This window comes from Apodemus sylvaticus, chromosome 5, assembly GCF_947179515.1.
Source record: "Apodemus sylvaticus chromosome 5, mApoSyl1.1, whole genome shotgun sequence".
NCBI classification, from domain to species: domain Eukaryota; kingdom Metazoa; phylum Chordata; class Mammalia; order Rodentia; family Muridae; genus Apodemus; species Apodemus sylvaticus.
Window position 1 is genome coordinate 141,512,884 of NC_067476.1, and position 13,293 is coordinate 141,526,176.

Here is a 13,293-nt window from a genome sequence, read left to right on the forward strand (position 1 = left end):
CAGGGCTGGGGCCACAGCCAGGACTCAGCTGCCAGCACACAGAGGATGTGAACACAGAGTCCCCATTTGGCCAGCCTGGCCTGCAGGCCTACCTTTTAACATAGATGTCACTTGACATCTCTCCAGTGAGTGGGTTCACATCATCCAGAACCACATCGTCCGTGTTCCAGATGACAACTCTGAGCTCGTAGCTGGGGATGCAGTGGTTGTAGACTGTTAAGAAGGGTCCTAAGAGTGTGGCTCAGCTAACCCCACAGTCCCTGGTTTGACTACCCGGCAACTCTTAAACTGGGCTGGGGGTACACAGTCCTGTAATACCAGCTCCCCCCGGCCCCAGAGGTTTGGAGTTCATCCCTGGGGTTGTGTGAAACCCTGTCCTCAAACCACAGCAGCTGAAAAATCTTTCATCTTTGTTGAGTGCTTGCCTAGCTTTTGAGAGGCCCTAGGCTCTGTCTCCAGCACTATAGCAAGGTGTGGTGATACATGCCTGCAATCCCAGCACTGGAGAGGTAGAGGCAAGAGGGTTAAGAGAGTTCAAAGGTCATCCACAGCTGCATCCCTAGTTCAGGGCCAGCTGGAGCCATGTGAGACTTCCTCTCAAAAGACAAGAAAAGAGGGGGGCTGTGGGAACAGGAAGGAGCTAAGTCAGGTATCACCGACCACTTCCCACTACAATTGCAGCACCAGGAGTGTTCTGACCCAAGCAGCCAGTACGAGGTTTTTTACATTTGCGGTCAGAAGCCTGAGACTGTTGAGTAGCTCAGCACCTGCAGGTGCAGAGTTAGAGCCACAGCAAACCACGTGACAGATAACCCAAGTTCTGGGGTATAGAAGAGTGTGAGAAAAGACAGGCAGAGAAGGAAGAGGTGCGAACAGAGGAGCTGGAACATTCTGGTTCTTCCCAGGTATGGCATCACGACTGCCTAGATGACACTTCCCTTCATTTATTAATCTTCTCTGATTTTGTTTGGTTGAGACAGGATCTCGTGTAGCCTAGGCTAGCCTTGATCTCTGTGGAACTGAGGTTGGCTTTTGAACTCCCGATCCTCCTGCCTCTGCCTTCTGAGTACGAGGATGCACTGCTGTACCAGTTTTCCCTCTGACTCTGCCCAACCACACTGTCAGTCTGTGGTTCTGATGGGACTCCAGACTTTGGAGGACCACACAAACTGCCAATCCGCAGTACCAAAGCCCCTACCCACAGTGACAGCATCATCTAGACCAGCCAGTGGCTGGTGCAGGGAAGTGGCTTTGGGCTTTGTTGGCTCTAAAGGTATTTATTTCCACTAAAGAGACCTGGTTCTTTTTTTTTTTTTTTTTTTGGTTTGGTTTTTTGGATTTGGTTTTCTCGAGACAGGGTTTCTCTGTATAGCCCTGGCTGTCCTGGAACTCACTCTGTAGACCAGGTTGGCCTCGAACTCAGAAATCTGCCTGCCTCTGCCTCCCAGAGTGCTGGGATTACAGGCATGCGCCACCACCGCCCGGCGAGGCCTGGTTCTTTTTTTTTTTTTTTTTTTTTATTTATTATATGTGAGTACACTGTAACTGTCTTCAGACACCAGAAGAAAGCATCAGATGTCTTTTCTCTTTTCAGATGGTTGCGAACCACCATGTGGGTGCTAGGATTTGAACTCATGACCTATTGGAAGAACAGTCGGTGCTCTTAGCCACTGAGCCATCTCTCCAGCCCCGAGGCCTGGTTCTTAAGAGATAAGCCAACACTCTTAAACGCTATCTTGTCTCTAGGCTGCAAAAGGCTCTCTGGCGGTGTGTGTGTGTGTGTGTGTGTGTGTGTGTGGCGCTAAAGAGATGGCTTAGTGATTAAGAGCACTTATTGTCCTTCCAAAGGACTCAGGTTCAGTTCCCAGCATCCACAGCGCGGCTTACAGTCTTCTGTGGCTCAGGAGATTTGATGCCATCCTCCTTCTGGCCTCTGCAGGCCACAAGCGTGCTTGCAATACACAGACGAACATGTAGAGACAAAAGACAAATACACATTTTGGGGGCAGGGCTCCCTAAGAGGTATAGCAGAGCCTAGAAATAGAAGAGATATCCTCATAGAACTGCATTTGTGCTATCCCAGGCAGGAGCAGGGTTTACTGAAGGACATGTGGACACTATACAGACACACACTCATGGCTAAGGGGCAAGGGAGGGTTATGAAACTCAGCTACCCACAAGGGTCAGTCAGAAGTCTTGGCCTCATTTAGTGGTGGCTCCAGTTTTCAGAGAGTAGAGGGGCCCAAATTCTCTCACCTGATTGGCTGCCGAGGCTTGATGTCAACTGGGGGCGGGGCCGGCACATCACTGGGGAAGATGTCAATCCACATATGAAGGGATCCCTAAGAGCACAAAACCAGGATGCAGAGTCCTGCTAGAGAACTCCCTTTCTTCAGAGAATCCAGTGACTGCCCTGTCCCCAGTTGGGAAAGAGGAGGGTCAAGGACAGGAGTTACTGTGTAGACTTGGGGTATTAGGTAAAGATAGTGTCTGAAGTGAGGGCCCCAAGGTCAAGGCAAAGTTTGGGTCCAGGGTAAGGTTTCAGAGTAAGGAAATTGAAATCAAGAGTAGTATGTGGTGTTCTCGAGGCCCAGAAAACCCAGGAAGGAGCCCTGGGTCTGAACCTTGTTGGCTCAGGGTTGGGGATTCTATAGGACAAGAATGAGGGATGGGGTATACAGCCCGTGACCGACAGGTTCAAGACTCCAGGGCTGGGCAGGATGCTTACAGATGCCAGGAGCCAGGGCCAGTGGCAGAAGTATATGGGCAGAGGACTTGGGTAAAGGGTCGAGAGTCAGGTGGGAGTCTTGATGAATCTTAGGGGTGCCAAAGTCCCTTCACCTGCAGTAGCCCTGGGCTTCGGGGATGGTACAGAGGCCGTGTCTCCACATGCTCAGGGACCAGCTGGATCCCAAGTCCTAGCATCTCCTGCCAACGCCTCAACACAAGCAATGCTTGGGCCTCTTCAGAAGCCTCACTCGTCACCTTGGGATTTCTGCCATCTGAAACAAGGGGGTGTGGGCTTGGCTTCACAAAGCCTCCCACTACCCCTCCCCCACCCATCCTCCTCAGTAGCTTGACACTGAGACCAGTACTGTACGAGATAAAGCCTGTGGGCATGCTGTGCCAAGCATGGTAATTCACAGTTTTAATCCCAGCAGAGTCAGGAGGATCTCCATGAGTTTAAGGATAAGTTTCAGGACAGCCAGGCTACATAGAGACCTCCTCAATAGCTGCCCTCCACCAAACCAAACCAAACCAAACCAAACCAAACCAAACCAAACAAAAAGCCTGTGGCCTGGGAGAACAAGTCTATCATTTACAAAAAGCGGGGTGGGAGGAGGGGGTGCTGCTATAACTGCTGACTGAAGACTGTGGAAGAGCTATCCATCACCTTTGATCCAGCCCTGTTTAGAGGGTGCCCCACTAGCCATGTGAAGTGTGAATTACATACACACAGACTGTATAGATTTGGATCTGGTGCTCTGAGGGGTCTACCTGAGATCGTATCCAGGACTCCTGTCCTCACTCAGCCAAACTCACAGACATCCCTGTGTCTGCTGTACCAGGCACAGGAGCCTGACACCTGCTGTGTCCTGGGTCTTGGTCTGCTTCCCTCGTACCCGCCATGGTCTGTCTAACACACAGGGTCTGGTACCTGGAGGTGGGGCCTCAGATGGTGTCAGGAAGACTCTGCTGCCCACTTTGACAGCCCCAGCTCGGTATTCGGGGACTGGAAGGCCACAGCGCTGGCATAGCCCAGCCAGGATCTGTGAAGGACGGAAGGCATCCCGCCAGGCGTTGTACCCATCCCTGCGGGCAGAAGGGAACAATGTATCAGCTAGGGCTGTGTGTGAGTAAAATGTGACATAAAGGCAGCGATGAGGAATTGAGGTCAAAGAAGTCACATGACTTAGTACCAAGATCACACATGACTCAGTACCAAGATCATCCCAGTACCCAAGCTCAGGTCTTGAACACTAAACTAAGATGTCTTCCTAGAGGGTGGGAGAAGTTCCCCTTTTGGAGACAACGGGGCTGTGAGGGCTGGGGATATATCTGTTTGGAGATGTATCAAAGGACCTGTTGCATACACATGAGGCCCTGAATTCAAATCCCCAGAACCCACATACAGGTCAACAGTGCAAGTGTATAATCCCAGCACTCCGATGGGAGATGGAAGAGGAGACCGAGACTTGAACCTTATGAGCCAGGTAGCCTGGCTCACAACAGTGAGGAGACCCTGCCTCAAACAAGATGAAGGAGCAGACCAACACCAAGTCTGTCCTCAGACATTAGTGTGCATGTTGCATCACACACATGCCCAGATTCTCCCACGAGCACACTCACACGACACAAGACATTCTAAATATAATATTAAAGACATGTTCAGTGGGAATGTGAGCTTCGCATGCGCTTCTTTTGGGAAGGTCTTCCTGGAGCCCTGATGACTCACACGTCATACTGGGAGGCCAGCCCACAATTGGCTCTGTGGTGGCTATAGAATCTGTTTTCCAGGTCAATGTGGGTCTCCCCGATGAGGTCGTCAGAACCCACGAGGTCATGGTCAAATATGGCCACGGTCAGCTCTGGCTCAGCTGGGAGGGAGACACTCAGCTCCAGGACCCTGGGCAGGAAGGGACAGTGGCTAAGGACAGCCCTCAGAGGAGACCTGGAATGGCAGTGTCCAGCCCTCGCCACAGCTCCCCAGGCAAGAAGCTGTGGAGCCCATGACGCCCCCATTCCCAAGCCAAGGGCCCAGCCTCACTCTCCAAAGATGGGGTTGAGCTGCTTGGGGATATAGCGCTCCTTAGTGTCCCGCTGCTCCTTGCCAGTTCTCACCACCACGTAGGGGTCCGCCTTGCCATTGGGGTCCGCAGGAGCCAGGTTGGTGGCCTAGGGGGCAGAATCCAAATCCAGGGGTGTCAGGAGCTATAGCATCCTTGAGGCCCAAGCCCTTGTTGGACCTAATGTTGGGATTTTATGAGATGTTGGAGGTCAAACCCAGGGCCTCCTCCATGCTAGCCAAGGACTCTGTCAACTGCCACATCACAGCCCCTGGCTCTTCTTCATTACATTGTAAGAAATAAATTCTCTCAGCCCATTTGGGTAGGAGGTGTGTTTAGAACCCGAGAATGGCAGATAAACTGGAGACACCAGGCCCTGGTCCCCAGCAGCTGGTGTCTAACTCATGTTAACAGTTCAGCCTAGGTTTGAAAAGGTAGAAAAATCTACTATATGACTCAGTTATAGGATGAGCCCATAGGATGAGGCTAGGGGAGGGGACAATATTAGACACTAGGAAGATCGGACCTCTCTGAAGAGTTCGCCTGAGGTTAGGGGATAGGAACTATGATTAGGGATAGAAAACTCACTATTTTGTACAAAACTAGCATACCCGTCATTTTTGCTTTTTGTCCAGGTTGACATCTGGCTTCTGAACTGAAAATGTCTTGCTTTTGCTATACTGATTCTCCAGTACTTTTATTATGAAATGAGGATCAGTGTTGCTCACATACATAAAGAATACACTACCCATAGTCCTTTGCACTTTCCTATTTTCACCTTATGCCAGCTTCTGGAAATTGGTTTAATACTTGGTTTAAGGACACAGGTCATTCTCGCCCATTTTAAACAGTTCTATAATACTCTCTTTCCCCATTTTTACATACCCGGGCATTTGTTTTTATAGTGACTTCTCAGTTTTAGAAATATGTGGAGTTTTTTTTTTTTCCCAAACTGTTCAGCCAGCCTTTTTTTCAGGACTGGAGTTCGAACCCAGGACCTCCTTGCTTGGTAGGCAAATGTTCCACCACCCAGCTACGTCGTCAGCCAACTCCTTTAAAATCTTTTTCTGTGGCATTTGTATGGGGTGTATATGTGTGTGTGTGGTATGTATGTTGTGTGTGGTGTGTGTGTGTGTGTGTGTGTTGGCCTGGGAAGTTGACAATGAAGCTCCGGGCTTTTTTGTTTGTTTTTTTTTTTGTTTTGTTTTCCCCAAAAAGTAAGAGTTATGGGATCGAACTTGAATCCTTATGCTGATACAGTAAACCCTTTATGACCCCACATTCTTCTCAAGTCATTTCTGACAGCTGAGCTGTCTCTGCTTACAAAATACATGTAAGCTGCTATTTCAGAGTCTACTGACTGGCAGTTCTAACATCCAGAACAGTGTGATGTCTGATTGTCATTGTTGTGCAAGTCTTTTGGCATTTTTTTCCTGATATTGTTTTCTTATATAGTCTATAATTTTGTGTGGTGAGTCAACATTCGTTTTTAACCCTATGGAAACTTTGAGGTTGGGTTTAAAGATACTTTTCTTGCTTGGTTTTGTTTGCTGGTTTGTAATTTTTGATCTCCTAAGTCAGGGTCTCTAGTGGAACAGGCTAGCCTAAAGCTTAGCATGTAGCTGAGGCTAGCCTTGAGTTTCTGATCCTCATGCCTCCACTGCTACAGTTCTGGGATTATAGACAAGAGTGGACACAACTAGCTTGTTTGGGTTTTTGTTTGTTTGTTTGCTTGCTTACTTGGTTTTGGTTAGTTGGCTTCTTTGGTTTGGTAAGGGTTTTTGTTTCATCCTAATTTTATTTTATGTGTATGGGTATTTTACCTGCATGTCTGTTTATGTACCCACCAGGTACATCGTAACCAGGAGAGAGTGTCAGAGTCCCTGGAACTGAGGTTACAGATGTCAGTGAGCTGCCTTGTGGGTCCTGAATATTCGACTCTTAACTACTGAGCTACCTTTCAGATCCTGGTTTGGTATTTTGATTCTCCTGCTTCCACAAATGCTAGGATTACTGGTTTGCATGGCTACACTTAGTTATGGTTTTGGTTTTGGTTTAGGAGGGTTTGGGGGGGGGTTGGGTTAGTTTGGGTTGGGTTGGTTGGGCTGGGTGGGTTGGTTGGGCTGGATGGGTTGGTTGGATTGGTTGAATTGGTTGGGTGGGTTGGATTGGGTTGGGTTGGTTGTGTTGAGTTGATTGGGTTGGGTTGAGGTGGTTGAATGGGTTGGGTAGGGTTGGCTGGTTTGGTTGGGTTGGTTGAGTTAGGTTGGTTTGGGTTGGTTTAGTTGGGTTGGGTTTTGGTCTCACTATGTAGCCCAGGTTGGCCTGGAATTCACTGTAATCTTCCCATCTCAGCCTCCTGAGAGCTGGGATTACAGATATGATCCTAAGATTGCTGTGTCTTCTGCTGAGTCTCCATGGCTTTAAGCCTCTGAGCCAAATCTCAGCTCTCAGTTTTGAGGTTTTTTTTGGATTAAACAAAAAATGTAAATCCCACTCTTAAATCAATGTGGGGACACGTTAAACACATATTCCCCCAAAAGACAATTTCCTTGAAATAGACTCTTTTCCCGTGGGTGAGCCACCTCTTGGTCTGCCTTTCTTGAAGGTTCTGCAGAGGAGGTCTGCCTTTCTTGTTTCCAGCCCCTTCCCTTGAACCATGGAGCTCAGGTTCTAAGAAGCCAAGGTCAAAGTTCAGATGTGGACAAACCCTTTCGAGACAGCCTGAGCTCCAGGGCGCATCTGGAAGTACTCCAGCTGGCTCCTCACTCAGGGAAGGACAGGTGTCTTTCTTTAGAAGCTTATTATTAGAGTGCTCATTAAAAAGAATTTTGTCTAGCATGTCTAGATGTAATTTATCTCAGATCACCCTGTCTGCCCTGTTGCTAAAAGGGACAGTAAGAATGAGTTCTATTACCCAGCAGCTCCCTAAGAAGGTCAGGTGGTAACAGAATATCTCTTCCAATGATGCCGTAGATCGGTAAGTCAGACTGACGCATACTGTCTGCTCTGGTGACTGAGATGGGGGAGTTGGGGACATAGCCACCAGCAGAGCAACCTGCTCCTTCTCTGTTGCTCCCCAAGATTCCTTTAAGAAAATCCCGGGGCCCCACTAGTCTTGCATGACAGACAGGCACTGGGAGGAACTACAGGGTATTCTGGAGCTGGGAATCTGGCAGTACAGTCTTTGGCTTCCCGCACCCAAGACCAGAATATGAATAAAGTCCTGATTCCAGCAAGTTTTGTAAGGGAAGGGACGTCTAACCACACCCAGGATTTCTACCTAACCCCTGAAAGAATAAGCCTCCGAGATCTCTGAGGACCTTTGAGAGCCTTTGCTCTGTAGACTTCACGATAGTCTTTGCGCCATGGGGATGCACCAGCCCCTACCCACCTTCACTACATACACTCTGACCAGAAGCTTGACGGGCCGGTTCTGGGGAATCCCCCTGGAGATCTGAGGCTCAGAGAAGGATTTGGCCTCTGACTCGGGGTAGATTAGGAAGGAGCCCTGAGGTGGGGAGACAGAAGAAGGCTTGGTAAGAAAGGTAAGTTTTTAAAAATCAATTAGTTTAGATTTATTTATTTTGTTTTATGTGTGAATGTTTTCCCTGCAGGTATGTCAGTGTTCATGTGTATGTGTGGTTCCACAGGTCAGAGGAGGGTGTCAGATCCCCTGGACCTGGATTTAAGGATGGTTGTGACTATGGTACCTGGAATGGAATCCAGGTCCTCTGCAAGAGCAGCCAGTGTTCAGCTCTGAGTCATCTCTCCAGCGTGTGAGAAAGCTTTACTAGTCCTTTTCCATCTCCCTTTCTTCCCCCACATATACCTTGAACTTGCCCACAAAGTGTCCAGATGTTTCCTCTCCATCTCCATCCTGGCCGCCTTGTCCTCTGTACAGGGGGAACACACTCAGCCAGTCTTCAAAGTGGTTAAACTCTTCCTCCAGGGACCTGTTGTAGATCTGAAAGGCGAGGGGCTTTGGTGACAACTCTATACTCCAAATCCCAGGGACTGCCTTCTCCCCAACACCCTGTCACCTTCAGGGTAGCGATTGCTTTCTTCCGAGGCACAGAGGCTTTGATAGCAGTCTCCCCCTGCTCCTGGGCCTCCCTGTCCCCAGAAATGGGGTGGGTCCCATCTGGAAACAGCAGAATGGCCCAGGTAAGAAATGTGGGGGTGGGGTGGGTGGACAAATGGAACAAGAGCAGAGAGCCGGGACTCCCACCTGACTCACCAGCTTCCTCCATGTCGTCGTCATAGTCGGAGCTGGACTGAAATCAAAAGGCAGCTCAGAGATCCCTCCTGGCCACTCCCCTCCAGGTGTGGTCCACGCCCCTTCCATCTACACAGCCACTTCTTTTTCAGAAGTCGCCTTTATTGTCTAGTCCTGTGACCCCAGTCACCGCCACCCACATAAGGCCACTGAGTCCTTGACCTGAGGTTAGTCTGCACTCACAGAGAGAGGCTATGAGTTGGAACACACACCAGACTTACTATGAGAATGCAAAATAGCTTATTATTCATTGTTACCATAATTAGTACTTGAAATTATGTTTTATATATATTAGTAAAACATTATTAAAATTAACTTCATTTGTTCCCTTTTACATTTTTGTTTGTTTTTCAAGATAGGTTTTCTCTGTGTAATAGCCCTTGGTTTTTGTTTGTTTTTCAAGATAGGTTTTCTCTGTGTAATAGCCCTTGGCTGTCCTGGAACTTGCTTTGTAGACCAGGCTAGCCTCAAACTCACAGAGACCCACCTTCCTCTGCCTTCCAAGTACTGGGATTTAAAGGTATACACACACACACCTGGCTCCCTTTTTACTTTTTTAATAAAAATTAAAATAAAAAAAATTGATCCAGATAGTGGTGGCACATGCCTTTAATCCCACTGCCTGGCCTGTAACTGGTTATGTAGACCAGGCTGGCCTCAAACTCACAGGGCTGGAGGGCTGGGTTTAATGGGCTCATGTTCTATTTTTATTAGACAACAGAGTGGTAGCCAGCAGAAGTGCTGATGTCTGAGCACTAAAACTGAGCTGAGGGGGAGAAACGATGGCTGCAGTAAGGAGCTCTGGAACACACGGGGTCTGCTACGGGAGACCCCTCCTTGCCTTCCACCCCCAGTCCCGGCCCTGGGTCCTGCTTCTCATACCTGCCCCTGGAACTCCTGCAGGGAGGCATAGTACTTGGACCACCAGTCCATCTCTTCTGGATCTGGGATGTCTTCCTCCAGCTCAGGGCCTTGACCCAGGAGCCCCAAGGTGAGCTTCTTTAGAGGGGCCTGAGGCAGAGAGGACCTTGTGATTCTCAGCCAGTGCCATCACAAGCCCTGCACCCCTCTCCAGCCTATGCAACATCCCATCACCTTCAGAAGCTGTCTGGATATTCCTGCTTCAGCCAGAGACTTCTCTCCTGGGAGTAGGGAAGTGACACCATGAGGTTAGGCCAAACAGAAGCCAAACCCTGGACCCCATTAGACGTCCACTGGAACCATCTCTATCAGGATCTAGGGGGGCTTTTATCTGGTGGCCCCTGCAAAGAACATTGCTGACCTTGAGGCCCCTGTGGCACCAGGTCCCTTGTAGCCTCCTCTGTTTCTTCCTCCTCTTGGGGATCCTCGTGACCCTGGAGTGTGAACCTGAGCATGTGGGAGACAACATGGGAACCCACAAGAACAGTTCGGCCAAAGGCCCGGCGCTCTATCACCAGGATGCTCAGTGGGGGCTGCAGATACGGCTGTTCTGGCAAGTCCTAGAAACAGGGAAACAGGAAGTGAGTCCAAGCCCTGGGGAAGGAAGGAAGGAGAACAGAGCAGGCAGGCAAACAAGCCATTCTGTGCCCGTGTCTGCCGCACTGTCAGCCCCTTACGTCATCACGGCCTTCTGTCTCTGCTCAGGGAAAGAAGGGACGCAGCTTAGACTAATAGACTGTCCTAAATGTGGTGGCATAACTCATGCAAAGGGACTCTGGCACCTACAAAGTGTCCTCAGGAACTCAGGTTAGCGTTGCTCTTAAGTAGAAGACAATGCTCACCATGAAAATATGGAGTCTGAACCAGAAAATATTATGGGCTTTAGCCAGGAAATTCCCTAACTATCCCGGGATCTAGGAGGGAAAAGGTCAACGATTACACTTGATCACTGGCTTCATTTATCATGTACAAAGAGGAGAAAAATTAGAGCTGTACTGGAGAAAAGCATATACCTTCCCCCGGAATTAAATTATTATCAGTTTTTAAAAGGTTTTTAATAAGATGCTATATAGCCAGGCTTTATGCCTTTAATCCCGGCTTTCAGGAGGCAGAAGCAGGTGGCTCCGTGAGTTTGAGGCCAGCCTTGTTGATGGAGCAAGCCAAAGTTATATAGAGAAACCATGTCTCCAAAAAAGAACAACAACCAAGAAAAGAAAAGAAAAAAAAAAAACAACCAAACAAACCCAAAATGCTATGCATCCCTGGTTTGCCTAGAAGTTGCTATGCAGACAAGGGCAGCTTCAGATTTGCTGTGATTCTCCCGCTGCTGTCTCCTCAGTTCTAGGGTTACAGAAGCATGCCACCATGTCCTGGCAGCGAGTGAGAGTCGTAGCTAGGCATGGTGGCACATGCCTTTACTCCCAGCTCGGGAGATGGGATCAGCAGGTGATCTCTGGATCTCTGAGTTTGAGGCCATCCTGGTCTACATCCCGATTCCAGGACAGCCGGAGTTACATAGTGAGACTTTGTTTAAAAAAACAACAACAAATAAACAACAACCAAAAAAATGAGTAATATTCTGAAATAAATAGTGAAAAATCAGCATCCGTATTTGTGACACTTTGTCAGTTGGATACATCCTAGAGCTGCCTGTGAGGGGAGTCTCAGAGAGGGATTGTCTATATCAGGTTGTGGGAGGGGCTTTCCCAATTGTGTTAATTGTAAATTGGGAAGACCCAGAATACCCAGGAAGGCACCATCCCCTAGGCAGGGCATCCTGGACTATGTAAGTGTGTAAGTGTGTATGTGTTTGAGTGTATGAAGGACTGTGCAGGTACAGAGAGGATGCTGAGCACAGGTGGGCATATATGCATGGATTCTCTCTCTTGACCATGGATGTGATTTGACAGGCTATCTCAGGTTCCTATCACAGTGACTTCCCTGAAACCCCCAGGCCATGAACTCATGGAGAACCACCTGTCTTGGCTTCAGAAGTGCTGGAATTAAATGTATATACCACCACACCAAGATGAAAGAGTCTTTAGGGTCAAAGAAATATACAGGTTGAAGTCTGAGGATGTGGCTTTGTGGTAGATTGATTGCATAGCATGGCATGTTTGAGGCCCTGAGCTCAATACTCAGTATCACAAAAATAAATAACAAATCAAAAAGACATACATACATTCGAAGAACTGGAAAATAATCAGGCAAATAGCAATTGAAGTTAGACCATGAGTTAAAATAGACTGAGAAACAAACAAAAAAAATTGCTAGAGACACGGAGGGTTGTTCTGCATTGGTAAAGGAGTTGATTCATCAGGAAGCTAAGATGATTGTAAGCAAATATACACCTAACAACAGAATTCGGAATTCAGAAGGTAGGAAGCGATGGATGAGGATCGGCAGCAGAGTGCTGCGGCACATGTCTAGCATGTGTGGTTCCCAGGACCAATCAGTACTCAGCACTGAAAAAGAGAAGTGACAGAGCTGGAGAGACGTGAACAACAGCTTGAGCCATCAGGACCCTAATATTGATGATGGATAAAACTGGCTAGAAAACAACGCAGAGGGTTTCGAGAGGCAAGAGAAACACTAGGAAGCAACCTGAGCCAGTTGATCTGTCTGCGGACCATCAAACTCAGCAAGAGATGTTTTAGGCACACGATGGGAAAGGTGTGTGTGTTGCCTGATTTGAGCCTTGGAATGAAAGGAAAGGTCTCAGTGTGTCTGAACGTATCTGTTCCTGGAACACATCCCTTGGAGAGAACATAAGAGTACAGTATTAAATTAGACTCCTTGATACCAAGATGTGGCGGCACACAGCTGAGACCCCAGTGTTTGGGGGTCTTGGGGTGCATGACAAGTGTGAGGTCAGCTTGAGCTACAGAGCAGGTCTTTGCCTCTAAAAAAACAAACAAACAACAAAAAAAAAACAAACAGAAGTATCCGCCGTCCGGGTGTCTCTGTTGTGTAAGCATTTAGTCTTTGCAGTTCCTTATATTTCCTAGGCATCAATCCCCATCTGAAATAGATAGCTGGCAAAAACTTTCTGTGATTCTACAAGTTTACAAAACAGTTTTCAAAAGAAGAAACAGGCCGGGCGGCGGTGGCACACGCCTTTAATCCCAGCACTCTGAGAGGCAGAGGCAGGCAGATTTCTGAGTTTGAGGCCAGCCTGGTCTACAGAGTGAGTTCCAGGACAGCCAGGGCTATACAGAGAAACCCTGTGGCGGGGGGGGGGGGGGGGGGGGGGGGGGGGGGGGGGGGAGGAAACCCAAATAAAACAAAAAGAAGGAGGAGGAGGAG

At 48.5% G+C, this 13,293-nt stretch overlaps 1 protein-coding gene across 1 annotated transcript in view; it reads right to left on the reverse strand.

Annotated features, from left to right (window-relative positions):
- LOC127686141 (fer-1-like protein 4) overlaps window positions 1-13,293 on the reverse strand; it is a 34,747-nt gene that overhangs the window by 1,548 nt on the left and 19,906 nt on the right. Inside the window, 13 exon segments of the mRNA XM_052184068.1 lie at window positions 93-191; window positions 2,257-2,342; window positions 2,842-3,002; window positions 3,659-3,813; window positions 4,457-4,627; window positions 4,769-4,896; window positions 8,182-8,298; window positions 8,620-8,754; window positions 8,831-8,931; window positions 9,019-9,064; window positions 9,949-10,077; window positions 10,162-10,208; window positions 10,349-10,547. Of these exon segments, the coding sequence (XP_052040028.1) occupies window positions 93-191; window positions 2,257-2,342; window positions 2,842-3,002; window positions 3,659-3,813; window positions 4,457-4,627; window positions 4,769-4,896; window positions 8,182-8,298; window positions 8,620-8,754; window positions 8,831-8,931; window positions 9,019-9,064; window positions 9,949-10,077; window positions 10,162-10,208; window positions 10,349-10,547 (1,574 nt within the window).